Source organism: Molothrus ater, assembly GCF_012460135.2.
Source record: "Molothrus ater isolate BHLD 08-10-18 breed brown headed cowbird chromosome Z unlocalized genomic scaffold, BPBGC_Mater_1.1 matZ_random_MA35, whole genome shotgun sequence".
NCBI classification, from domain to species: domain Eukaryota; kingdom Metazoa; phylum Chordata; class Aves; order Passeriformes; family Icteridae; genus Molothrus; species Molothrus ater.
In genome coordinates this window covers 726,110-752,409 of record NW_023416471.2, presented here as the reverse complement: position 1 = coordinate 752,409, position 26,300 = coordinate 726,110, and the positions used below count along the sequence as shown (strand labels likewise).

General features: G+C 34.8%; 1 protein-coding gene across 6 annotated transcripts in view; it reads right to left on the bottom strand.

Moving 5' to 3' along the window:
• Positions 1-26,300, bottom strand: part of PAM (peptidylglycine alpha-amidating monooxygenase) — a 109,757-nt gene that overhangs the window by 25,699 nt on the left and 57,758 nt on the right. For all 6 annotated transcript variants that reach the window (XM_036402697.1, XM_036402699.1, XM_036402700.1 and 3 more), the window contains exons 5-15: positions 23,999-24,086; positions 19,034-19,119; positions 17,284-17,367; positions 11,150-11,198; positions 10,649-10,716; positions 8,947-9,027; positions 8,767-8,843; positions 8,382-8,485; positions 5,293-5,480; positions 4,568-4,633; positions 4,259-4,330 (exon numbers count right to left, since the gene is read on the bottom strand). In XM_036402697.1, coding sequence (XP_036258590.1) covers positions 4,259-4,330; positions 4,568-4,633; positions 5,293-5,480; positions 8,382-8,485; positions 8,767-8,843; positions 8,947-9,027; positions 10,649-10,716; positions 11,150-11,198; positions 17,284-17,367; positions 19,034-19,119; positions 23,999-24,086 — 963 coding nt within the window. The remainder of the gene's footprint in view (positions 1-4,258; positions 4,331-4,567; positions 4,634-5,292; positions 5,481-8,381; positions 8,486-8,766; positions 8,844-8,946; positions 9,028-10,648; positions 10,717-11,149; positions 11,199-17,283; positions 17,368-19,033; positions 19,120-23,998; positions 24,087-26,300) is intronic.

Here is a 26,300-nt window from a genome sequence, read left to right as displayed (position 1 = left end):
TGAGTGTTGTCACAGAATAATTAACTCAGTTTCTAAAATATATATTGCTTGTTGATTGAAAAAATAAAAAGAAGACAAAACAGTTCTTTTGTTTACCTGTCTGATATTAGCTGCTTCAAAAGAAACTGTTAAAAGATAGAGCTCAATAGAGGACAAGAAGAAAAGAGAGCAGGAGAATTCAACTTAAAAACACTAAATGCCCAGGGAATAATTTTTTTAAGACAGGATGCTTTAATGAAAAGTTGGTGGTCTTTATGGAAGCTATTAATCGGGGATTCAAGTCGGTGATCTGTTTTGGTTTTCTCCAAGAGCTGAGCCATTGACAGTAAGATATATGACAAACCTTTGAACACTGGTGTATAGAGTAGGGCAGTTTGAGTCCTATAGCCACTATCCATGGGCATACATGAGGGATGAGCTTGTCCTGTTAGAGCTTTCATTAAGCAGGGGTTTTGTAACCACAGCAGTTAAAATATTTAGGAACTATTTGAATGAATGGAAAAGGGTGTGCATCAGACAACAGAAGTGGTCAGAAGTGCAGGTGCCCTGAAACTGTGATCCTTTCCTTAAATGAATGTATTTGAGAAAATCAATACGGAATATCGACATACACAAAAAGATCAAAAAAACATCCAGGAAGTCTACATATGTGACCAGTATCTCCAAACTTCTGGCACAAACATTAGGCTGAAGTGTCCTGTCCATGTCCTGGCATTTTGACAGAACTCAAGAGTATTCAGAAGGCACAAAATATGAAGAATTTAATTTTGCTGATTACCCAGTGTCTGCAACCCTACCCTAAATTCTACACTCCAAATGTGCATCTAACTTTTTTTCAGCTTTGCTTGTGATGTCCAGGCTGATTCCAATAATTTGTAAGCAGTGTAATTTTAAGACATAGTTCATAATTTACTAGACATAACTAGCAAAGAGCAGACTTATTGATTCTGAATAAAAGCTCCTCTGCGTAAAGCAATATCCAGCCAACATCAAAGCATGATCTTGTGTTACTACTTTGCAGTGGTCTTGTACCAGCTGGAACAGTTGGAGGTGTTGTTTGCTTACAAAGAAGATACTCAGTAGGAAAGGAATATTGGTCAATGCTTGGTCTTGTTTGTGATGAGACAGCCTGGCCTTTAGAATGCCTGAATATAACTAGACAAAGACATGGGTGAATCAACAATTTGATCTTACTGAAGAAACTGAAATCTAGCAGTGCAGTCTCTGGGAAGCTGCTTGATTAGGTCACTTTCAGAGAAGATAGTTGTATTTCTTAGGTGCAAGCTATCAGCAGTTTCCTCGATGGGAAAGATAATTGGCTACAAACACCTGCAGCTTATACTTTCTGGAAGAAGTGATAGCTGTCAAGACCAACATCTCAAGAGTGAAACAATCCACAAGCATATTCCAGTAAATTTAAACGTCCTGTGGTGGCTCTACACTATCAAAACTCTGTGACAGAACAATGTTTTGGTTTACAGTCAAACAAACAAAATCGTAACACTGGCAGAGAACATAAATCAAGAGTTAGACAGTGAAGACCAAAACATTCAATTTAAAATGGCTTCTTTCCATGCTTGTTGTACACTTTTCCTGCTTAGATATGCAATTTATACCAATTGCCTTTTTTTTTTTGCTTAGATCTGATGGTCCTTTTTTACTATTGTATTGTGCTGAAGATGCTTTTGTAAAGATAATGAATAACCTTATCCTAACCAAATCAAAGGCTCATCTTTTATTTTTGAAAGGATCATTCAGTGTTGAGAGAGCAAGCAAATCCTCTGCTATTCTCAATCTCCCTAATTATAATCTCCTAGCAGTAGATGTCTAGTATAGATACTCCTAGTATCTAATACTAGGAGTACTAGAAGATACTCCTAGCATCTTTTAGTAGTGTTTTCTTCCAAAGTTTGATTCAGTCACTTTTATCTCACTTTTGTACTCTCTTTAAGAGATCTCATACAATCTGAGCCCTCAACATGTTGTCAAAGCCTGAAAACATGTGAAGATTTTGTTGTATGTCTGGCCTTAATCTAAAAATGTCTCAAACACTTCATTCTACATATCCCACATCAAAACTGGAAAACAAATTTGTCTTTTGTTTCAAGCTTCTCCTAAGGATTTTCAATCACCTACCAAATCAAATTCCTCTCTTTTCTCACAGTCATATACAAACTAGCAAAGGTAGATTATATAAAACATTTATTTTAGAAAGAAATGTAACCCATGCTGAAATAAAAGTACATCACCTTCTTGGTTGATGCTGCTTCCATGGTTTTGCCATGTAACATTATCACAAAAACACACTATTGAAAAACTAAGGACCTGCCTGCATGCTGATTCTCCTTTCCTCTTCCTTTCAACACCTGCCCCACAAGATATTGCAAGCCTCCTTTCATATTTCCCCTCCCCTTTTTTTTTCCCCAAACAAAAGAGAGATGGGCAGAGAGCAGAGAAGCTGTATCTCCTTCTTTCACTTAAACCAATCAGAGATTTCTATCCCAGATGCAAAAAGACCTCATTCAATGCATTTTTATTGTAACCAGCTTTTCTAAGAAATGCAGAACTTTACAGAAAATATGCAACTCAACACAGACATTTCCCAACTCACAGATTCAGCTACAACTGAGCAAAATATTCCCAGCTGTCTACCAAATACCTTGTGCAAAATACTTCTCTGTATGCATCTGCAGTCATATGCAAGTATACCATACAAAATAAACAAAATTATGAAAAATAATTAAATAATAATTAATATAATTTAAAAATATGAAAATAATTAAAAGATGGGATAGGCATCCAACAGGTAATAAATAGGAGATTTATGTGTAACCTTTATTCAGATCCCATTTTGTACAGATTATGATGTTAAACTTTCTTACAAAGAAAGTTCCTCCTACAGTCAATAGGACATCAAAATATATGTATATTTAACTTTATTCAAAGATTCTCTTTCCAAAAACTCCTGAAAAAATATTTTAACTGAACAGAAAGATTTCTCCTAACATTTTTATTCCATCATGTCTGTTTATGAAACACATGCTTGGATTAAAGTACTTCAGACTGCACTCCAAAATTAAGGTGCATTATTACTGTTACTTTACTAGACAAACAGAAGGGTGATTTATTTTGCATGTCCACCTAGAAACATCTCAGAGTATGAATTTACTTTGTATCATATTTAACACCTCAGATTCAAGCCACACTTCCAGTCAGTTTCAGCAGCATCTCTGTATATGCAGACTTAGCTTCAGTTCTTTGCTTTGTACATCCTAAAAGACTGGGAAAACAGATCTCAACATCAGACTACCCAGCTACCTAGAACCACTCTGCAACTCTTTTAAGAGTCTAGAGAAAAACACACTGTAATCAGAGAGCATCAAATTGCCTTAGACTACAGAGCCATATTATTTTCTTTCTGTTGTGTACTACTTCTCTCACTATATATCGCCAGCTGGGGTCTATGTACAACTCACAAATGGGACGGGACTGCTGTGGAACTGCCTTGAGCTGTTTTATTTCTCAGCATCAGTCTCATTACATGGTTATGACAATGGGGAGATGCCAGCAGCTCACATCTCAGGCAGCAGACCAAGAACTTAATGTTACAACCTACTTTGTAAGTTTCTTGACCAATCACACAAAGCAAAAGTATATTGACTGCAGTTCTATCCAACCACTGTAAGCACACGTACCTTTGGTTAAAACAATGTTTGCTTATTTCAAATACAATACCTAATTGTAAGCCTTAAAACACAATGCACAGAGCTCCATTATTAAGCTTTAACCTTCCTAATATCTTGATAGATAAACTTTTCTGTAGCTTAGGGAGTTATTCTAGACAAGCGTTAATACACAGACCATTGTTCTATTTGTCCTTGTTTTTCTACATTTTAAGTAATTTTTCTGCTGACCTATCTCATGGCTACTGCCTAGCTCTAATCACAGTTCTGCTGTCTCTGAGGCCTGCTTTTTGCAGCTTTCCCAAAACCATCTGATTCTGTGGATTCCAACAATTCCCCCTCTCTGTTCACCTAAAAAGAAACCTTCATGATCATGTAGTTTATTACTTGCGTTTCATAGCCTTACTCTAATATTTCTGCTTATTACCTACTTAAAGCATTTTCTTGCTTGCACTAAGCATTGCTATATCACAACACAGCAATTTAATGCTGTCAAAGTCTAGTCAGTTCAAAGTGCATAAGTTATGCCTGACAATAGTTACAAGTCACTGGCATAGAAATAAATAAGTACGTACCCTGATCCAAAATCTCTGCCTCTTCTTTTTTGGCCTGCTGCAGCAAATAACTTGCATCACTATCCTTGGTTTCTAAAAAATGGATTTAGGATATGATGTTAGCCTTTGCACGTGAATGAAATTGAGTATCCCCCTACTGTGGAAAAACACCCTTTGGAAATGAACATTTGGCATTTTTATATATAAACAGTAGTAATATCGAGCAACACAGCACTAAAACAATCAGAAAAAAAAAGATTCATATTAGAAGATAGAAGTAGAAATAAATATAGAAATAAAAAATGTACATAGGAATAAGCAAGTGCATACCCTGATCCAAAATCTCTTCTTTTTTGTCCTGCTGCAGCAAAGAACTTGTATCACTAGCCTTGGTTTCTGAAAAATGGGTTTAGAGTATGATGTTAACTTCTGCATGTGAAGGGAATTACCATCCTACTGAGTAAAAATCACCCTTCTGAGACAAATACGTGGTATTTTCATCATAGTAGTCATACCACACATTACAACAGTAAAAACGTGAAATAAAAAACTACTACTTGTACTTGCTACGCAGACACATCAGTCAGACTACCTCTGGATAATACTGTTGCTGCAATTTATATGCCTATAACTGTTCAATGTAAAAATTTGATTCCTCCCATAACACGGCAGTGGGATCTAGAAAACTAGGGCAATGTTATGATTCAATTTTGCAGAATTTTCAATTTTACAGAAGATACGACAAACATTAAGAAACTGTTAATATAAAGTTTGGCATAGAAAAAGAAGCCAGTCTTTAGGGCACACAGGCCACACGACTGTAAAAATATGTTAGAAACTGGGACAACATGAGAAAGAGACAGACAAAAGACTATAGCAGACATTTCCACCAAAACCAACAGCAGAATTCCATGACGCTTTATTATTTAGCAATTTGAATTTCATGCAGACCTGCATTACCTCTTTATGAAAATTTTGCATACCAACACAACACAGAGAAATACATCGGTGAGCATAAGATGGCATGAATAAAAAGGATTACAAGTGTTTTTCACCTTCATGATGTCCATGCACCATCTTCATCACATCAGACTTGACTGGAAGAGGAATATTTGCCTCCTGTGGAATATTTCTGAACATTTCAGGGTTTGTGTTCTGTGTGCACGTCATATATGAGACAGCATGCTTGGCTTCCATGTAGTACATAATGTAAAAGTTGCACATTTCATCATTGGCAGTACCCCTGCACAGTACAGAAAAGATGTGGCACTTAGAAAATAATGAGCTGAATAGCTATTATTAAATTCATCCAACTTGTTTAACAGGATACTAAAACATTGCAATCAAATATTTAGATGTCCCAAACTAAAGCATGCAATACCTGCATTGCAGTGAATATCAGAAATTTAGATATATCAGAATCTAAACTAAAATATTGCAATCAAATATTTAGATGTCCCAAACTAAAGCATGCAATACCTGCATTGCAGTGAATATCAGAAATTTATATTGGAGAAAAGTAGTGTGGACGAATGCAGCAGGATAATCACAACCACATCTGCTTCAGATAAAAGCTCCACATATCTCAGAACTTCCTACCAATTTGCTTTTGATTTCACAGAAAATTGCATCGCCTATTTAAACTGCTCTTCCTTCTAATTTGTCCAGCATACTCCACACAGTTCCAATTGTTTTATCAACTAGGCACATGTTCTGATTAAATATGACACAGCTGTGCCATTACATTACTAATCACTTACTTTTCTACAAATCTTCGACGAATGTAATTTGAAATTGTTGCAAATAACATACATGTTTCGTTTCAGCAACTGTTTGACAAATCTTCCCCCTTTCCTCATCAGGTGCATTCATTTACAGTCCAATCACACTGGTTCTAATACTGAAAAATTTATTTTTGTTTCATATTAAGCTACCGTAAGTATCTCCTAAAGAGAAAAGAGCACTGTCACTTTGAGAATAACTTGTTTGCAAGCTTCTGTAACAAAAACATGAGTGCAAGGGGAATGATAAAACACTAGCAAAATTCAGCTCTTTGATAAATGTTGTGAAAGTACTTGAAACAGAAGTGGCCCTTCTCTACTGCTACGTAATCCTGTCTTCAATAGAAAAAACAGCTGGCATGAGTAAGGGTTTTGTTTTCTGAAAAATATTACTTTGTGAAGCAGAGTATATATGGCTTCTTTATAACTGTGGTATTATTCTTCCTCTTCCATATAGCTTCATACCTTTTGTTTAGAGCTACAATCCTGAAAATTAGTAAGCTAGGACTTAATAGAAGTTCATATAATATAGGGGTTTACATCAAGATTTTTAATTAGCTTTCACAATTAAACAGTGAGCCTACACTCATTAAAAAAATACAGAGGTGTTCTATTAGCTGTTTGCAAAAGACATCAGTGCTGACTTTTCCAGCAGCATTCTGCAGTGTTCATTTATTCACTATAGCAACAATAATAACACAAGCCAAAGGGGAGAAAAGGAAACATGGGAGAAGAGACTGTTTCAAAAGGAGAACTGGTTATTTTTCCATGCACTGGAAGTTTGGCATCCCTTGGAGACTACAAAACTGGGCAAGCTCTGCTTAAGCTTTTAGAAAGCATTAACTTCACTGTTGGACCTCCAATATCCATTACTGTGATTGCTTCCTCTTTAAAACTCCAGTAGAAAATGGGATGTGGAAATTACACAAACTGTGGTTCATCTGACATGCTACTGTGTCTAAGCATTTGTAGTAGTTTAATTTCAGGTGGCAGTTAAGTATGGCCGCTCACTGCCCCCACTCCTGCCCTCCCCAGAATGGGACAAAGCAAAACTTGTGGTAAAATATAATAATAATAAATATTAATAAATAAATAATAGTAATACTAAAAAAAATAATGATAATACTAATAAGCAATATGGCATGATTCATACCATATACATTCATATATTATAGTGCAAACAAAAATAGTAAATATAGTAATATAATAATTATAATAATAACAATTACTGTAATGGAAAGGACAGAGAGAGAGTTTCCCCACTGAAAGCATACTAGTACATCGAAAGAAAATACCATAATTTTCCTAAGACTGTTTCTTAAACTGTAAGGATTGTTCAACAAATAAGAACTGCTCTGAGGAAAGTTACAGAAACATGACAGAAACGTTTCGAACTTGTGACAAAAGGTCAGCAGTTAAATTAAGGTTTTATGTTTTTAGTGTCATGATATCTGTAAAAACCTCTTCTCAACTCATTTTTTCCAACTGCTACACATCACTATCTTAACTGCTCACTGGAAGGTGAAAAATCCATGTTGAATCCTTAACCCTCCACTGAGATGCCACCTTAGGGTGCTCAATGCATAAAAATGTCTTTTCCTTGGAACGCCGCAGCGCACACTCCCAGAATGGAGAGATTTCCACAGGTTATTTTTGTTTCTCGACAATTATAGTTCAAAGAACCATGGCCAACCAAGAGAGTATTAATATTATATGTATTTTTACAGCTGTATTTGTCCACTTGATCTTACAGGGCTGTGTCTGTCACCTGCAGCTGAGTCGCATCAGTGACTAACAAGCAGTTCAGATTTTCCTATTTTTTATTATTAGTAATTTCTGGTTTGAGTGTTTTTCATAAAAGCCTTTACATTTTTATACTGAAAAAAGGTAATTTCAGTATTGGTCCAGATTTTTTAAGGCTAGATTTTGCAATAGGTCAAAATATCAAAATTTTACAAGCTTATATACATTTTCATTTGAAATAGCGTAGAGAATTGTTAAGTTTTATTATTTCACCATAAACTGTTAATATTGTCACCTGATTAAAAACAATATTTTCTAGAATTGATATTCTGAATTCTTCTCTAAGAACAGATCAGCCCAACATCTGACTAAGTTGTCTGGCAGTATAGCTTCACTTCAGAAGTGTTCTGAACACTTCAGCAAAGCGAATATTCATATAAGTAACGTCAATGAACATTGTGTGGAGTTAAATCTTAAATAGATCAGACAGCATAACAAATTCTGGCAGAAATTGTTTCTTAGAATTACCTTGGAAGAAGACATGAAACAAATATATTTCTACATATAACCAACACTCTGGTAAAACAGGTTCTGAAATGAAGCAAATAGATAAAATTTACCCTATATGTGTTTCTGTAGTTCTCCCTTCCCCACTGAACACACATCTGGCTGCTAGGATATCATCATAGCTAATGTCTACCGGATACTTCACAGGGTAGAATGCCTGAAAAAGAGGATGATTCACCACAATCAGTAAAAGTACTTCATATTCTCTCTGTTAATAGACACTGATGAGAAGGATGGTGCTAATATCTGAAATGACTTTTGCATCATAATCTAATTGTAATAATACTTGGCAATATTAACTTCCAGGAGCAGAACAGCACATAACCACTGGAAACACCATAATGCAAATCTGTGGACACATGATTTCCACTTCAGTTTCTCAGTTTGAAACAAAGATAATTAAAATTTACATTCAGAACTAAAAAGAACCCTACCAACCTGTGGTAGTTGTGGACTCTGCCTACCAATCAATGTCCATTGACCATTTCTCACTCTGTATCCACTCACTACTTTACCTGCAAGATATCAATATACATGAGAAGTGAGATATACTTAAAAAATATGTTGCAAAGTCAACATTTTTTTGTTCGGCATTTGATATTCCTATGTTACTCTTACCTAGTCTGTGTGTGTGAACTCTGTAGGCAAAAAGGTGCATTGGAGACCTTTTGTAATGGCAGGCAATGTCTGCATCAACCACTGTGAAAATATGACAGCAATAAATAATGACAAACAGATCATTTATCAAACAGAGAAAAGTTGCATTACTGTATTTCATTCAGCATGGTTTACAAAAAGCATGTGTACAATGGACAACAGATAATATCAAAAGATAATAGATAGTATCTTATATTTCTGCAGTGTCCATCTCAAGATATCTGCAAAGAAAAACTAATAAAATATAGTCCAGGTTACTTGAAAATTACTTAATCTGATGACATATATATAAAATAAAAACTTCTTTCAGTCTACCCTAACCACTATTTTACAAAATTAAGTAATACATTTACTTACAGACTATGTTGAGGATTGCTTAAAATAAATATAGCTATGGTAAATAATCTAATCAGGGGAAAATTAAAATAAACTGATGTAATTCTAAACTGACACAATTTACAATGAAGTCTTGATTATAAAGGCCCACACCTAATTTAGATTTAGACAAGAGATTTTGTCACCAAAGTGGTCTACAATGTTTACAGGGTAGTACTTGTGTTAGGTGCAGTAAACGTAATTAAGGAAGAGCCTACAGAAAAATCGTGATGCCTTTCTGGGAGATAGTACCACACTTCCTGTTTTAACAAATTTCATGCTCCACTTAAGAGCTGTAAATTTGATTGAACATGAGAAGGAAGTTACCAGCAACTACAGAACTGTTTGTTTGTCCTTTTCCCTCACCTTTCCAGTTGAAAAATTAAATTCCTACACTGATCAAATATTCTTGGTGATAGTGGAGGATTAATTTCATGGGTCTTCATATTGGAGAGCAAAGTATTTTTAATTTCAGTTCAAATTTAAAAATGTTTCAAGTTGCTGAATTCAATAAACCGTTGGAGTCAGCTGAACATTTGAACTCCTCATAGTATTTAGGCAGCTAACTGTGAATGGAACAAATGGTGCTCTTGGTGAGTGCTCTTGCTCTCCGTAAAAATTTGGTAGAGCAGAGTACAGTCAGCATCCAACTTCCTTAAAACAGTACATCCCATGCTAGCCAAAGAAAGGATCTGGGGAGCTTCCAAGCTGAGGTTTAGATAAAATTCAGGATTCTGAACAGAAACAGTTTGGAAACCTTTTATTACAGTTTTGGTTTGGGTTTTTTTTAGAATTTTGAGCTTTTAACCAACTAGGAACACGGGAACAAAATTCTTTACTCCCAACATGGGAACAAAATTCTTAAATAGCAGCTCCTTACTGGTAGAAATTAATTTTTTAAAACTGAATTCTTAGTAGAAACACAAAAGTCATGAATGACACATGAAGAAGAGTACAAAGCAGTTTATGGCTTTTTAGAGGGGAGAGGAGGAAATAAAAAAGAGGTAGGGGATTTTTTATAAAATATAAGATGAAAATAAATTGAAGAAATACTCATTATTACTTGCACACATTGTGTTCATACAGTATTGACTGTCTTTACTGATGTAGTCATAGGCAAACAGAATATAATCCAAAACATAACTATTCTTTTCTTCATTTGTTCAAACAGTCAAATAAATAATTTGTCCATCTACATATCATCAAGCCTCTGTCAAATTTTCTTCCACAATAAGCAACAATAATAGATCAGATGTTGAAATCATCACTTTGTAAAATGATAACTCACCTTTCTTGCCTGGTGGTATGACCGTGTTCACAGACATCATAAGATACATTCCTGCAATCAAGGGTTGCCTGCAATGGAAAATCCAAGCTCTGATTGGATTTATGTTTTACAGAGGACTGATATACAAGTCCTCTGTAAAACATAACTGCAAATGACTTGATATCCAATACCATTTGATACCACTAATTTCTAAACATTGGATTACATCTCAAACAGGTCTCTTAAAAATGAAGCTGTTTCAAAGCAGTTTCCCTCTCCTTCTCTTGTTTGCTACCATTTCTAAAGCATTTTCTGCAAAGTATGTGAAATAGGACAAAGCTATCATCTGCATAATTTCTGTTCTCATCCCAGATTTTTAAATATGAAACTCTTAAACTGTATTAAGCCAGTACTCATAGCACAGCTGTGTCAAGTTTCTTAGCAGAAATGAATTTTTTTGCCAACGGATGACATGACTTCTACTGCAATAAAAAATAGGTAAGCATTTTTAAAAATACTCACTTTTGATGTGTCAGATGTAAAGTTACACCAGAGCAGTCCTTGTGTTTATCTGTACAAATTGTGAAAGTTTCATCATTAGCAATTGAATCCCTGCAAATTACTACATATTGATAAGATTTTTCTGCTATGTAAAAAAAATAACAGAAAACTGAGAAGTTCTAATCTTACTGTGTAAAATTGTTATATTGTGGAAATACTACTGAAATTTGCACAAACCTGATCATCTCACTTGTAGAAATCCTAATACAAGGAAAAACTTCGGTGGATGAAAGTTACTGTACTAGAAAATTTAGATCTTTATGAAGTAGCATCTGGGAAATGAAACAGTATCATGTTTACACTAGTAGAAAAAGTCGTTTTATTTCAAACAAATCATATTTTGATCAAAATTAGAAAAATGAAAAGTTAGTGAAAAGCAGTAATTTTAGACATTAATAATGAAGCTGCCAGAAATCCTTGTAATGAAAGTCAGCAGGTGAACCTGATATACCAATACAGACAGCAATTCTACTTAAAATTGGATATCCTGGAAGGTAAGAAAAAATAGCTAATTCATTTGTCAGTGCACTGTATCATCATTAGCTGATATATTTGGCATTTTAATTTATAGACCCAGTCATCTTGACAGTTACTAAATTATAGTTGGCCATCTGGGTGTTCAATCTTTGCTTCTTTTTAAGCAAGTTTCTTTTTCTAATGTTTATACAATACTACCTGTAGTTAAAAGATGGATTTAACTCCAAAGTAAGTAAACAGAACATTCTGAAAAAATATTATCCAACAGTATATGTTTCAGATAAGAAAGAGATCAGAGTATCTATAGTAACAAGCAGTAATTTCTGAGAGTTTTTCTTCCCATAAATAGTCAGATTCCAAACTGAAAAAGTAGTGCATTTCAACAGAAAAAAGGATAATGGCCAATGTGGGACAACACATGGAAACTTGACAGAAAACTTGAAACTTGACTTAAAAACTGTCAGTTCAGTTTTTCACACATTAGCTCTTTCTGTCACCCCCCATGTCACTAATAAAGGATAATTAATACTCAGTTTGCTTTTCACCATCACTGATAGTAGAATTTACAAGAATTTGCTTTCACTATGTTCACAAAGTAGATCTGTAAATTAATGTATGTGCTATTTAATTGAAATAGCTCCTAATACAATTTCACCATGTTCTCATAATGCTCATTATCACGGCTTCTACAAATTCTTAGTTACTCCAGCTCTGTGCATCCCAAAAAACACTTTTGGATTTAAAAATCTGAATCACTATACCACAGTTGCACCTTTTCAAATAGCAACAAAAAATCTAAGTCTTCATTGTACAGAGAAAAGAAAAATAAGAACAGTAGCTCTTTCATCAAGATTACTTACAAGAATCAAGACTACCAAATCAAGAATCCAGAAGTGCCAAAAAGACTAAGTTATGAGGACAAAAGAAGGGGAATGGTAAGAAAACATTCAAGAGAAAGAGAAACTAAGCTCCTTTTCAATGATTTTAGAAAAAGTTCAATATATGTATATACTGTTCATCCTCTTCCCTGCAGGCAGCTTCACTTAGAATCACAATACCTCAGTGTTTGCTACAAAGGTCTTTGTAAAGTCTCTTCTGCCCCACTCTCCTCATTTTATACTAATTTTTTCTTATTTATGTAGCACAGGTGATGCTCCAGAACTCAGTTTTTATAAGTTTAATATTGTTAGAACTCTGCACTACATGAATTTCAATGGAAATTGGAAAATGCTTGCTTCCTCTCGGAACATTATTACTTAAAGTAATAATATTTAAAATTTTAAAATGCAACCAGTCATTTTGTGTCTCTCAGTTTTGGAACTTTAATTGAAAACATCACCATTCTATCTTTTGAAAACAGCTCAAAAATATTCCCAACCAACCAAACTAATTTCATATTTGAAAAATTTAGCACTTACTAGCTCATAGTCATAAAAGCAGCACATAGGAGGAGGGGGAAAAACCTTCGAATATTATTTCTGTTTGGCAATATTAAAGTATTTTGACACAATTTTAATTTTCAGAATATGGAAATAATGCTGACTGCATTTTCATCTAAAAAGAGCAATTTCAAAATGAACTGAAGATAGCTGGAAAGTTGCTACTAATAACTACAATTGTTATATATAAGGCAATCATCTAAATCAGTATCAGGAGAAGCACAAATGAACTTCAAGATCATTTGTAAAGTATTTGATCTGCAGTGCTGTTTAAGAATAAAATAATGGATGGATACATTAGTCTAAAACTTTCAGGAATTCCTACAGTGCTTTATAATTCTGTTTTAGTTATATTTGGCCATAACTGAACTAAAACGTCTTTCTAACAAGTACAGAGGGATGCTGGAACTGACGTTTCCCTGCTTCCTCTTCCTTCAGTTCACCTCTTTGAAACACTCAGAGCTTTGAACACTTCACTGAATAATGCTGACAAGTTGTGCTCTGCCTTTTGTGTTCCATGCAAGTATAACACAATCATATTAAATATTCCCTGCCTTTATTTACCTGTATCAAACAAAGCCAATGATGCATGTTACTTAAAATTTTATGGGTTTTTCACTCATAAAAACAAACACTCTTCAAAACCTACTTTCTTTGCACTCTGAGTATGGGGACTATAAATTACTGAGCACTCTGATCAAACTATTTATTCAATTTCACTGCTCTGTTTCTAGTATTTCATAGGAATAGTATAGCACTCAATCATGGTGACTTACAAGCTCCCACTGCAACAGAGTGGCACTTTTTATGAAGCTCCAAACCCCTTGTTATTTCAAAGTCAGCCCTTGATTTGTACCAGAATCTCCACATGCTGTCTCAGAATTAGCTTTGCTTCATTAAAGGTAAGAAGTAGCCTCAAAGGTGAGCACAACTCCTGAGCAAGGCAATTCCAAAGCTAATGCCCATGGGGAAGTAATTTTGTACAAGTTATATTTATTGAGCAAACACATGCAGCACAAGACATGAACTTGAGGTACTAGTAAAGAATGAGACAAATAATACTGCATTTAATATTGGTATCTAATATTGGATACATTAAAAAAAATTAAGGTAGTTTTATGTAAGTCAAGGTGCTTGTACTTGCCGATCTGTTCACTCATCCAGTATCAATTCAGTAAAATTTATTTTTAAAAGTCTAGTATGAAATCTGGAATGAAACTGTACCTTTACTCAACTTGTGAAAACCAAAATTCAAACACATACTCCCTAGTGACATTTTCACAACTTACTTTCCAGACAGAAAGGAGACAATTGTTGATTCTGGTTCAATATAATTTTTTTAACAGATGAAGACCTCATAAAGGTCACAGATGACTGATTTGCTAAAGGCTATTAAAATATACCATAGCCATGAATCTCTGTGAATATGAAAAGCTAATTCTATTCAAGACACTGGCTTATTCAAGAGAATGTCAAAGAGAAGCACATCAAATCTAATGTTCAGAATAATATTCAGAGTAATGTTCAAATGACAATATACAACTCACATTCTCATGAGGAAACAGATCTTTTTAAGACATCTACTGGCTTGGTGGCCAAAAGTAATTACTCTCCCAGCCAAAAAAACCAAACCCTAAAACAACACTAAGAACTCTACACCCCACTGAGAAATTATATGTTATTATATGCAATATGGGTAGCATAATTCTTGCAGATCGTGATAGCAGGGAGAAATAAGTCTACTCTTAGTGAAAAGCTGGGGGTTAAAAGAAGCAGCTGAGAATGCAAGAATGCATTGTTCATTGTGCAAAAAAAGAGAGAGAACAAGAATGGAAATGAAAAAACAGCCAAAGCTGTACAAAGATGAAAGACTTCCTCATAAATTTGCTCCAAACATATTGACAAAAACTTATAAATTGCTTCAAACAATGCAACAGACGCACACATACAAAATGACAGAATGTGAAAACCTTCCATTTCAGAATAGCTAAAAGACCTTATCATTGATAACTTCAAAACACTTTGATTCTTGGGGTAACAATTATATTCTTACATCTGCTGGAAAGGACTAAGATAATAATATGGCAGATTAGAAACAACATTAGTCTTTGTTACACAAAGGGAAGGGGAAAAAAACTCGACATTTTAGGCATTAGAAAAATACAGTATTTTTTAAAATTCAGATTCAAAGGTGCTTACATAGACTAATAAAATAAAACCAGGATTACAACTGCACTGCATATCCCTACAGACCAATTTCAAAGCTGACTGGGTCCCTTTACAGACCTAAAAATGGGTAGATTTACTTTAATTTGAATCTGAACTCGAAACACTTATGACTATATAAAAAGGCAGATAAATTTCTGACAATTTTTTACTTGTTTACTTGTATCCACTATAAGGCATAACTCCACAATAACTTTTGCTTTTACAATAGAAAAGGTAAAAAAATGAAATAGAGAAATCAATATTTTTCTAAGATGGCTCTTCACACATTTTTTGTAGAATATAATTTTGGTTCTCCAGAATAAATTTTAATCTGTTTCCTTTAGACAAGGTACAATACATTTTATTTTGTCATCTGAGAGTAAAGCGTATACCTAAATACGAATTCTTAGCTCAGGATTATAGGTAAGAAGGGATGGAAAGCAGAATTATTCTAATCTAATAAAATGTCCTAAACCTTCATAGTAGTGTTCAAAGATATTTAAAGCACAATTTTCAATAGTTTCACAAGTGTTTTTAAATTTCAGGAATAGCCTAAAGGGATTTTTCTTACCTCATTTAATTACCTTTCTAATTTTACCTTACCTTAATTAATTACCTTTCTAGTTTTTCTACCTTATTTAATTACTTTTCTAATTACCCAGAGGGTAATTAGATGTCTGTTGATAACGACAGGCATAAGAATAGAGTCAAGGCATAAGAATACAGTCACTGAAGATTGTATGTAAGCCCATGCAGTTGTTGCAATTCAGAAGAGAGGATAAATGATGAAAGATGCTCAGTTAACTTGTTATGCTTTCAGTAGTATGTCAAGGATTCCAAAGCATTGTTCAGAGTTTACTGTTCTGACTTACAAGTAATTACAAATATAAAATATTTGGCTTTATGTAGTAGTTATTTATGTATTAGCATCCAATTTTACTTCCTATCAGTTTTGGAGGGAAAAAATGCTGTAGATAAAATCATCAACTCCCATGTTCAACTCTTCTAAAAAGAGTATTTTTCATTTCATTAACCAGGTATTAAATTAATTCTGTCCAGCAAAGGGCCACAAAGATTATGAAGGAATTGGAGCATCTCTCCTGTGAGGAAAGGCTGAGAGAGCCTGTTCAGAGAGAGATGGATCTGAAGGGAGGGTGCAAAGAAGAAGGAGCCAGACTCTTTGCAGTGCTCAGCGACAGGACCAGAGGTGATGGGCACACACTGAAACACAGGGTCTTCCACTGAACATAAGTAAACTCTTTCACTGTATGGGTGACTAAGCACTGGGAGAGGTTGCCCTGGAGTGCTTCTACCCCTGAATGTACCTGGACACAGGCCTGGACAAGAGGCTGTACGTGGCCCTGCTTGAGCAGGGAGGGCATGGGTCAGATGACTTCTAAAGGTTTGTTTCAATCTCAACCATTATGTGATTCTGTGAAACACTCAATGACAAGAATAACCATATTGCTATGCTTGAAATGAGCATTTCATCTTAAAAAAGAAAATCAAAACCCAAGCCAAACAAACAAAAAAAAGGACACTGTCTCCACAAGTTACATTTTTTCCAAACACAAATACTGTGACTGATTGGCTAGTGAATATCATCTACTAGCAATCTACTCAAGTAAGATGACAGGTTAACTATGTTCATACCTGTTACAACTTCATTAAACACAACATTGAATTATATATGGAAACCCCAAGTTTCTCCCTAAACATAAAATTAATAATCTGCTTTTTGATTACTTTAAGTCATTTGCTCCACAGTTTTTGAAGAAAAAAATGGTGTTCACTGTTCAAATATTTATACAGATAAATTAAGTTTATGAAGTCAAGTTAATACAAAAACTATATTCCAAATATGCCCACTGATCTTTGTAAATGGCACTAACAGAAAAATTATTTTCTACAGGTAAATATATTGATGATGTAGATGATACAACTTACAGAGCAAGTTTCCAAAATGCATACCTCGAAATGCACTAACATCTCCATAATGTACCTGGAGAACAAAGTATCTGCTACCCGTTTCTCCTCCAACTCTGAATCCAACACCTAAGAGAAGGAAAATGTATTGTTTTCAGAAAAAATAAAATGTAAGATGATTCGCCATCACTAACAATATAAAAAAATACAAATCACTTCAGTGGCTAAGAGTGAAAGGGGTAGAAAATTTCAGACACCACTGAAGAAAACTTAGTCCTGAAACCCAGGAAAACCACTACCATACTGATTCCAAACAGACTGTGAAGCTAGGACCACAACTTAATTATGAATAAGTAGCTGCTTTATGCAGAGAACTCTCTGAATCAAAGAACATTAATACAGATCTTTTCAAAATCCAAAATAAAAATGAAGTCTTATTATCCATGTAGGATTTGGTGGACCTTCATTTATTTCTCATACAACCTCTGCATGATATAAACTAATTAACACTAACTTACTAAGAAGACATTTAGAATGAGAAGAGAAAAAGGTCTGCAGTAAAATATTTTTAGATTTAAATTAATATTATATGCAGAAAAAAATCTTGAGGAAATTATGCACCTATGTTACTTGATGAGAGAAGCAAGTACAGGCACAAAACACAACAGAGAAGCTTGAAATAATCTGAAATAATGAAATTGCAAATTATCACCATCACGAAAAGGGATTTTTCTACACCAATTCTACAATGAACATTTTTCAAAAGAAGCAGAAAAACAATTTCTTCGTATTTGGTCACAGTAAAATGCAGAGCCACCTTATAAATGGGACTGCAGCCTCTCTGTGCACAAATGAGGAATCTTTATGAATACTCCCCACAAACCTTGTATTTTTGCACAGCTTACCAACAAGAAAAGTATCAATAGCTGGGGTTTAAAAGTAAAACTTCTACATAATCTTTTAAGTACAAAACATCTATAGAATCCTCCATGTGACAATGTTTTTTAAACTTGACATTCTGATAACCAAATCAAATAACATTAATGTTGGTAAGTGTGTAAATGGATTATTTAAAAAAAGCATTTTCATGATATTGCCCCAGCTATGAAAATGGGAAGTAAACTATGAAAGAAAAAAATACTTAGAATTTAAGATACTTTCAGATCAAGGCTATACAGATGGTAGGTATTTCTAAGACACTCAGTGGTTATTACAAAGAAGTACTTCACCCTTTTTCCAGACATACCCCTCCAAGTAGCCTAAAATTCAGTAGGGTTGTCTATTATACAAGAAAATGGGTATGCAAGCATGCTGCTCAACTGCATCAAAGCATTAAAAATGAAAAACACATTAAATTGTCAACATATACTTTAAACAGGAAAAATCCAATGTTTCAATTGAATTTGTTTGTGCTTTCCCAAACAAACAAAAATATTTCAATGTACTTTGTGCGCTACTGAAAGATAGATAAATGGTAACTTTCTAGTAAGATATAGTAGGAAATGCAAGACTAATGCTATATAAAAATAATCAGTACATTATGATACTTATCTCTGTCTTTTTTACCCCTGTAGAAATCCATAATGGTATAGCAAACAGAATGACAAAAACCCACAAATATATTAGCTAGCATAACATATTTCATAGTTAATTAGGCTGATATTTATACAGTTTCTATCAATTAGTCACAATAAAAATATTACAGGATGTTCTCAGATATGCCAGGTTCTTACTTCCATGTCCTCCTTCTTCCCCTGCACCTGCACACAAGAACTGCATATTAAACGGCCAATACCTTTGGGCAGCCTGGTGGGTGGAGCATTTCTTGCCCAAGCATACAAAATGTTAGATTTATCTTTGCATGTCCCTTCATCACAGTCCCTAAAAATATGAGGAAAGAAAAGGGAATATAATTTTTAAAGTTTTGAAATCAGAAAACAGCAGGTGAGTTACAGGCAAAATCACTAATTTTAAGATCTATCAGGATGTTTTTTTGAATGTATGCTGATTAAACACAGTTATTGGTATATGTTCCACTTTCTTTTATTTCCCTCCCTGTGCCTTAAGGCAGTGTTAGACAGTTCTGATGGGCCCTGTCAGCCTATTCATCAGTGATGGAAAAAGTGAAGGAACATTTTATGGTAATGAACTGTATGAAAATCTCTAGCATTATTAACTCAAGTGATGCAAAATGACAATGGCTGCCACATTTACACAGAGGAATAGGACTCATGCACAAATCAGAAAAGAACCCCCACAAAACATAAAACTGATTATTTAAAATTAATTTAAAAATCATTGTCAAAAAAAGTGACAGAAAACTGTATATGAACCCAAAGATTGAAGGCACTCATGCCCTGTACTTCATGTGAGCTCATTGCTTTAAGTTAATTCTCATTCCACTGCACGATTTGTTTTTCAAAATAGAAAAATCACACACATACACACACACAAAAGAAACAATCACCAAAAAAATCCCAAACAAACAATCACCAAAAAAATGCAAAACAAAAACACAGGGGGAAAACAAAAAGAAAAAAAGAAGGGTTTGCCAAGTTAACAGGCCACAAACGGGTCACAAATATTTACAGTAACAGAGAGCTTGAGTTGTTCCTAGCCTCTGCAGCTAGCACCATGCAGGTGACACCGAAGGTGAAGAATGAAAGACTCTCAAAGCCCGGTAATTCTAGATACCTTAAATCTGCAAGAACTGGTAAACCTAAGGCGGAGACATCACCAAGTCTCAATTGACAGACACAGTTGTACAGACAGCACAATGTACCTGGACCACATCCAAGAAGGTACTAACTGCTATGTGTGGGTGTAGGCTGCACGATGATACACACAGATAATCAAACAAGGGACCCTAAGGAACTTTCTGAACACCCACCTGGAATAGACTTCTCCCTCTTTATCCTGAATTAGGGAAAAGGTTTATTTACAGGGTATATTTGTACCTTCTTCAAATGGCAAAGCATCCATGGCCCTGAGCACAGGGTGTAGAAGGTGTGCAGCACACACAGGTATGACTTTAAGAAAGCTTCACCCTGAAACTATTCAGATTACATCAACAGGCTCAAGCCAGATGCAATGAAGGTTGGCATCTATGCCAGTGTTTCATTCCAAACCAAAATGGTACAGGCTCTTCTCTGTTTATCACCGCCTGTAAAATGATACTTGGGAAAACATTTGCATATGCAAGACATGGTTTCAATCACCTGAAATTGTGGGGAAAAAAGAGTGCCACACAGTGTGAGGAAGAGTATAAACACAAAAAAGACCAGGACATCTAGCAGATGCAGCTCATTTATGTTTCTTCTGAGAATGGCTAAGGCATATGTGCAAATGATGATGATGCTTTCCAAGTATCTCTCAGAGATAACCAGCCCTTCCGGCATGTGTTTTAAACCACATCAGCAGGATATCATGCATTTCTTTCATCCCAGCAAGCTTTATTGCAGCCCAGCTACTGTATTTAATTCTGACTGAAAGCTCTGCCATAATCATGAGAGTCTCAAGAGAAAAGGAAACACACCACTTCTTTTTTAGTAGTTATACTCACAACATGTATTTCTAGACCCTCCTAACTAACAGTTTGGTCACCTTCCCCTTCAAACATGCCCATGTCCCAAAGGACAATCAAAACTTACTTCAATATAAGTGAAATGTTTTGATGTGTGAAATAAGTTTCAGCTTATTCATAACATTTCATAAGTGAAATGTTTCAGCTGCAACTGAAAATTATGCAGCTTCCCACCGCTATAATTTGTTACTATACAAAAAACCCAAAAGACTTCATGGATCTAACCTAGTATTGAGCTGCACAGCTTGGGAATGTGTTGAAGAGATTGTTTAGGAGGAATGCCAGAAGGAACTACAAGCACAGTCACAGCTTTACCACTACACTTTGGGCAAAACTGTCTTTAATTTATACCATAGTATTTCTAAGAACACATTAATTAGGAAAAAGCCCCGTGCATGATGCTTCAAACTTTCTTCCAAGAGGCTACTAGAATGGAGGGACAAGACTGCAGGCGATGAAGATAAACTACAGGTACTGGTATTTCATTTCATTTAAAAAACGGTCAACCATCTCATTTTGCCATCAATGACAATCTTGAAACATTAAGTTTTCAGAAAACATAAACCTAGAGGAGATTGCAAAGAAGAGGTAATAAGATAAATAGATTGAAAAAAAAAGGGAGCTAGTAAAAAGTATAAATTTAACTAACAAAAAAATCACTGAAATTCATAGTAGCTTTGCATAAAATGAGAGTTAAAACTGAATGAGTGACACAGAATACTTTAAAAATGGACTATAGCTGCATTTTATACACTACTGTTCTAAAAACTGATTTTGACTTAAAATTTGGAAATGACTGGGGTGGGGGAGAGCTTAGTGACTGCTTCTTGGATCTTTGTTTTCTTGCAAACTCTCCTGGGCTTCCCAAAGGCATTCTCCCCAGTCTTGGGTAAGCTCAAGAGCTGTTTTCATTAATGGCACTGGGGTTTTGACTGATTACCTAGACTGAAACTAAAATATTTCACTATGTCAGCAAGACCAGTATTTGGCTATCCCTTTAGCACATTTGCATTGGTTATGGTAACAAATAACTTCTTTTATTTCTTTCTTTATTACACTGCACTCCTGAATACTAATCAATACTTTAAAAAAAGGGTAATTGAGGTGATTGAGTAAGACAAATAACCATTTTTAGCTCTTGAATGTTGCAGAACATTCTGGGGCAGTGTCAATGGTAAGAAACTACACCTAAAAATACAATTCTTTCTACTGTTGTAGAAAGAACTCTTCCTCATGCAGTGAAATAAAAGTTCTTCACTGAACTAGTCATGACATCTTTTGCAACCTCTACTGAACACCTCTATTGAACTATTGATGTCAAGGACACTTAAACCCATTCTTTCCTGCCAACAGAAACAACTGTCTGATAGAGGAATCACCAGGTGGCCATCTATGACCCGCACTTATACATTTGTTTACATAAGTAATTAAAGTTGCCCTGCCTGATCTCAAAATAATGGCTTTATCTATGAATCAGCTCATTCACAAGAGATTATTTCAGTGTTAGGTTTGATGCAGCACAAGACTTGTCTTGCCAGGAGACTCACAAGTTCTGAATAATTCAACACTTTCTTTTAAAGCATTCAAATGCTTTCCTAATTATCTACAGAGAATCTGAACTTTTATCAATCAGTTCAGGCTGAGGAGTGGAGGGATAGAGCAGCTTGGTGGGAATCTGATGTCCAGCAAAGCTCAATCCATCCTAACTAAATAAGTATCTTGTCATTTGACAGGTAAATCAATCAGGAACAAAAACATTACCTGCCACACCACAAAGGCTGTCATTGGTGAGTCTTCTGCTGGGAGAGTGAAAGTACAACTAGGGAGCTCAAACTACCTGAACTCTAGACTCAAAACAGGGATTTCAGTCTGATTCAGTTTTGAAAAACTTTGGGTTTTGGCTTTGGATCTCTTCTACAACCTCAGAACATCAGTTAGTTGCGAAGAGGCATTGTCTCATAACTTCATCTCAACACAAGCTCCTGATCAATCTGTAACAACATAATTCTATCATTTACAAATTATTCCAAATCTCTATTAAAACTACTTCCAGATATATGAAAACAGCACTAGCTCCAAGTACAATCTACACAGTTTTAAATAGGATACTTACCTGTTTTTAAAAGGTCAGAATTTAAAAGTTTTATGTTGGCATATTGCTCACATTTAAGTATTCAAGTATATTCTATCATTTGAGATACAATAAAAAAGAGCATAGAAAAGCTGTGGGGAAAAGAAATTTCAAGCATTTTCTGCAGGGAAAAGAAATTAATAGAAATTCTGTGCTTTAATTTTATTTTGGTCTAAACTTCTTAAGCATCTGGTCTTCTTGCACAACTGTGCAAGATTACATTTTCAATATTACAACTGTTGGTTGCTAAGTAAACAGAGATAAGACTTTTGAGGAAAATTTGTTGTGTATGTTTAAAATACTAATCAAATCATCTCCCCAAAAACAGGCATTCAGAATGTTTTGGAGTATTTTTCCTGAAATTATATTATACTATACTGTTAGTTCTAAATTCCAGGTCTAGTTACCTTTTTGGTAAATACTTAAAAGATAAATTATGATTACACAACTCTATCAGAACATCTATATTAAAATTGCTCTACAGTTCAGAATAATCAGCAAAAATCCTCATTTGCTCCCTCATGAAAACTTACAGAAACTTTGCAAAATTACTGGATAGATGATTAATTTCCACCCACCTTCATGTTGTCTTCACATTGCCTCCACACACCTATTTTACTGGCATTGGGTGTTTCCCTCTGCTCTCATTCCTTAGGCATTTTGAAGTGCAAATCAACTACCAAATCACTTGATAATCAATTTCAGTTTATCCTTCACTCAGTTTCATTCTCATCAACCTGCTAAATGACTTCATACAGAGAAAAGCAGCCAATTATAGTTTGGAGATTAGATTTCTTGGTATTCAATGACATTGTCTTTACTATAGCTTCTGCCTCCTCCTTGAAGACAGTCAATTAGTCATGAAGAATATGGAGGAGTTATTTAAAAAAAACAAACACTTTAAGTGTGGAAAGAGTAGATTGTTATTAATTTCTTCTTAATTTTGAATTTTCTTACTTTCCAAGAGATTCTGACACTGGAAGAGGTTTAAGCAATTAACACTGAAAAAGAATTGGTTAATAACAAAAGCGAGATGCAGCTCTTACCAGTAATTTTCAGTAGAGGAAGGTTCATTACATCCAAAGAGTAACATGTGATGCACTGTGTCCATGCTGGCATGAGGCTTAAAGTCAACTGAAAAAACAATAAAGCAAAACAAGTAAGCTATCACCATAAGTTACAGAACCAAGATAATCTTGTGCCATTTTCCCCTGTAATAATACATATAAGGCAGGTACACCCCCACCCATTTATTTACCTTCTGCATTCCACTTACACACATTCCTTAAATTTTCATTCAATAGCCTTCCTTCTAAGCTAAAATACTGTATGTACTTCATTTATTTATTAAGAAAAAGAAACAAAGTTCCTAATGAAAACCACTGTATTTCCCACAGAAGTTAAATATGATATTAAGTTAATATATCACTGTATCTCAAAGCACAAAATTTTACTGTCACCAGTCCAATTGCAATCTACCTTTGAAATCTGCACTTATGACTTAATAATACTCTTCTAATTCTTTTGTACTTCATAAAAAATACAAACAAGCAGTAAGTTACAGTTAAGAGCAACTAAATCTTATGCATTAGTAATATCTTCTTCCAGTATTCTACCTGGCTTACATTTTCCCTGCATCTTTCTTGGGACAACAGTTCCAAGAAGGGATTGAGTCTCACTAATATGTCAAATCCTTTGGAATGAAAAACAAAATTTGTTTAAAGTCAGCATGATCTCACTGCCCAAATATTTCTCATTATTAGAAACTTAGATGTGAAAGTTCACCTCTTGTTCACCTCTAAAATGTCTCTTCTTTAAACTATGACACAGATAAAACACTGGTTTGGTTTCTCAAGTACCTGTGATCCTGTTTAGCAAAGTAAAAATTTTATCAACATCATGGGAGTAATATTGACCATGAATGTATAATGATGGCATTTCTAAAAGCATTCTACATTCTTTTATTACTACAGAAAAAGTATGCCATTGCAGGGAATGCAATGGTTTTTAACCTTGGAGTACAGCAGAAATTCAGAAGACAAGTTACTCCAGCCCCTACATGCACACAGACAGTGAGAAGTCTCTAATTAACTGTCTTTTAGCTATTAACAGGGAACATAGTGAAGCTGTAAACCAGTTAAACAATATTCTGCTCCTGAGGTTTATGGCACTACCTGCACTCAGAAATCAGTATTTTAATACAGAGCTGTGGCAGAGTTCCTGAAATGAGTGATGATGTGGGTTATCGTCCCAATTTCACAGGGGAAAAATATCAAATATCTTCTAACCCAATTTCTAGAGCTGAACTCTGTCCTGGAAAGTAAGGGAAACCAGCCAACAGTTAAAGCATGTAAGTCAAGTTTTAGCTTGAAGAGAGGTGGTCAGACTGTAAGGAAATGAGCATGCCACAGCTGAGGGCTTGGTTTGGGAAATAAGAGAGGTGCCCATATGCCCTGAGAAGGTACTTTGAGTGACATATATGAATTAAGAACTACTAAAGTAGCCAGCATGAAGAAAGTCCAGAGACAACCCAACATCTTTATTTTTCTACAAGCAAATTCTACTTGTTTCATAGATAAAAATCTAATCTGTGTTATGGAGACAATTCTTGTTTTGAAGTTTTTATCAGTAACGATTAGTAGTGAAATTATGGTTTATGCTTGCATGACAGAGGCAACGTGTCATTCTGTGGAATTCCTACCTTTTCAGATGTTTTGGGTGTTTTAAGCTGTTGTTATCAATTGAGAGATTCAATTTCTGAAGGGGTTTATGAGCAGTTCACACATGTGAAATTTCATTAACTTTATTGTCAAAGTTAATACCTGTAAAAAATGTGCTGTAAGAACTACTTATAAAGGCAGTCTTCAATAAAGGTAAAATTGAAGGTTAGGCCTGCTAGCTGCTAAAACCACCACCTGTCCTGATGCTTAATACTGTCTCTGTTTCTTTTTATTTTTCTACCACTCTCTTTTTGCAAGTATTTATTCTAATGAGTCAGAAGTCTTTTATTCAGAAGTCTTTTATTTGCTCCACATAGTGCCTATTACAATGATGTCCTAGAGCACAGACAGAACCTTCAAGCCCTTTAGAAAACTTACTACAAATACCTGACTAAATGCTACTCCTACCAAGAGAAAATGATGCACCAGAGCTAACAAAGCAAAATCAGATTTCTGGCTTGCACTATTTTAGCTGATATACCGCATCATTGCTTAAGGAAGCATTGAAAAACCTCACAGTCAGTCAATGAGCTTAAGACAGCTTTGTTAGGTGGTTACAGTATGGTTCCTGTACAGCTATTTTCTTAGCAGCACACTCAGGAATATAACTTTCCAAAGAGAAGGTTAA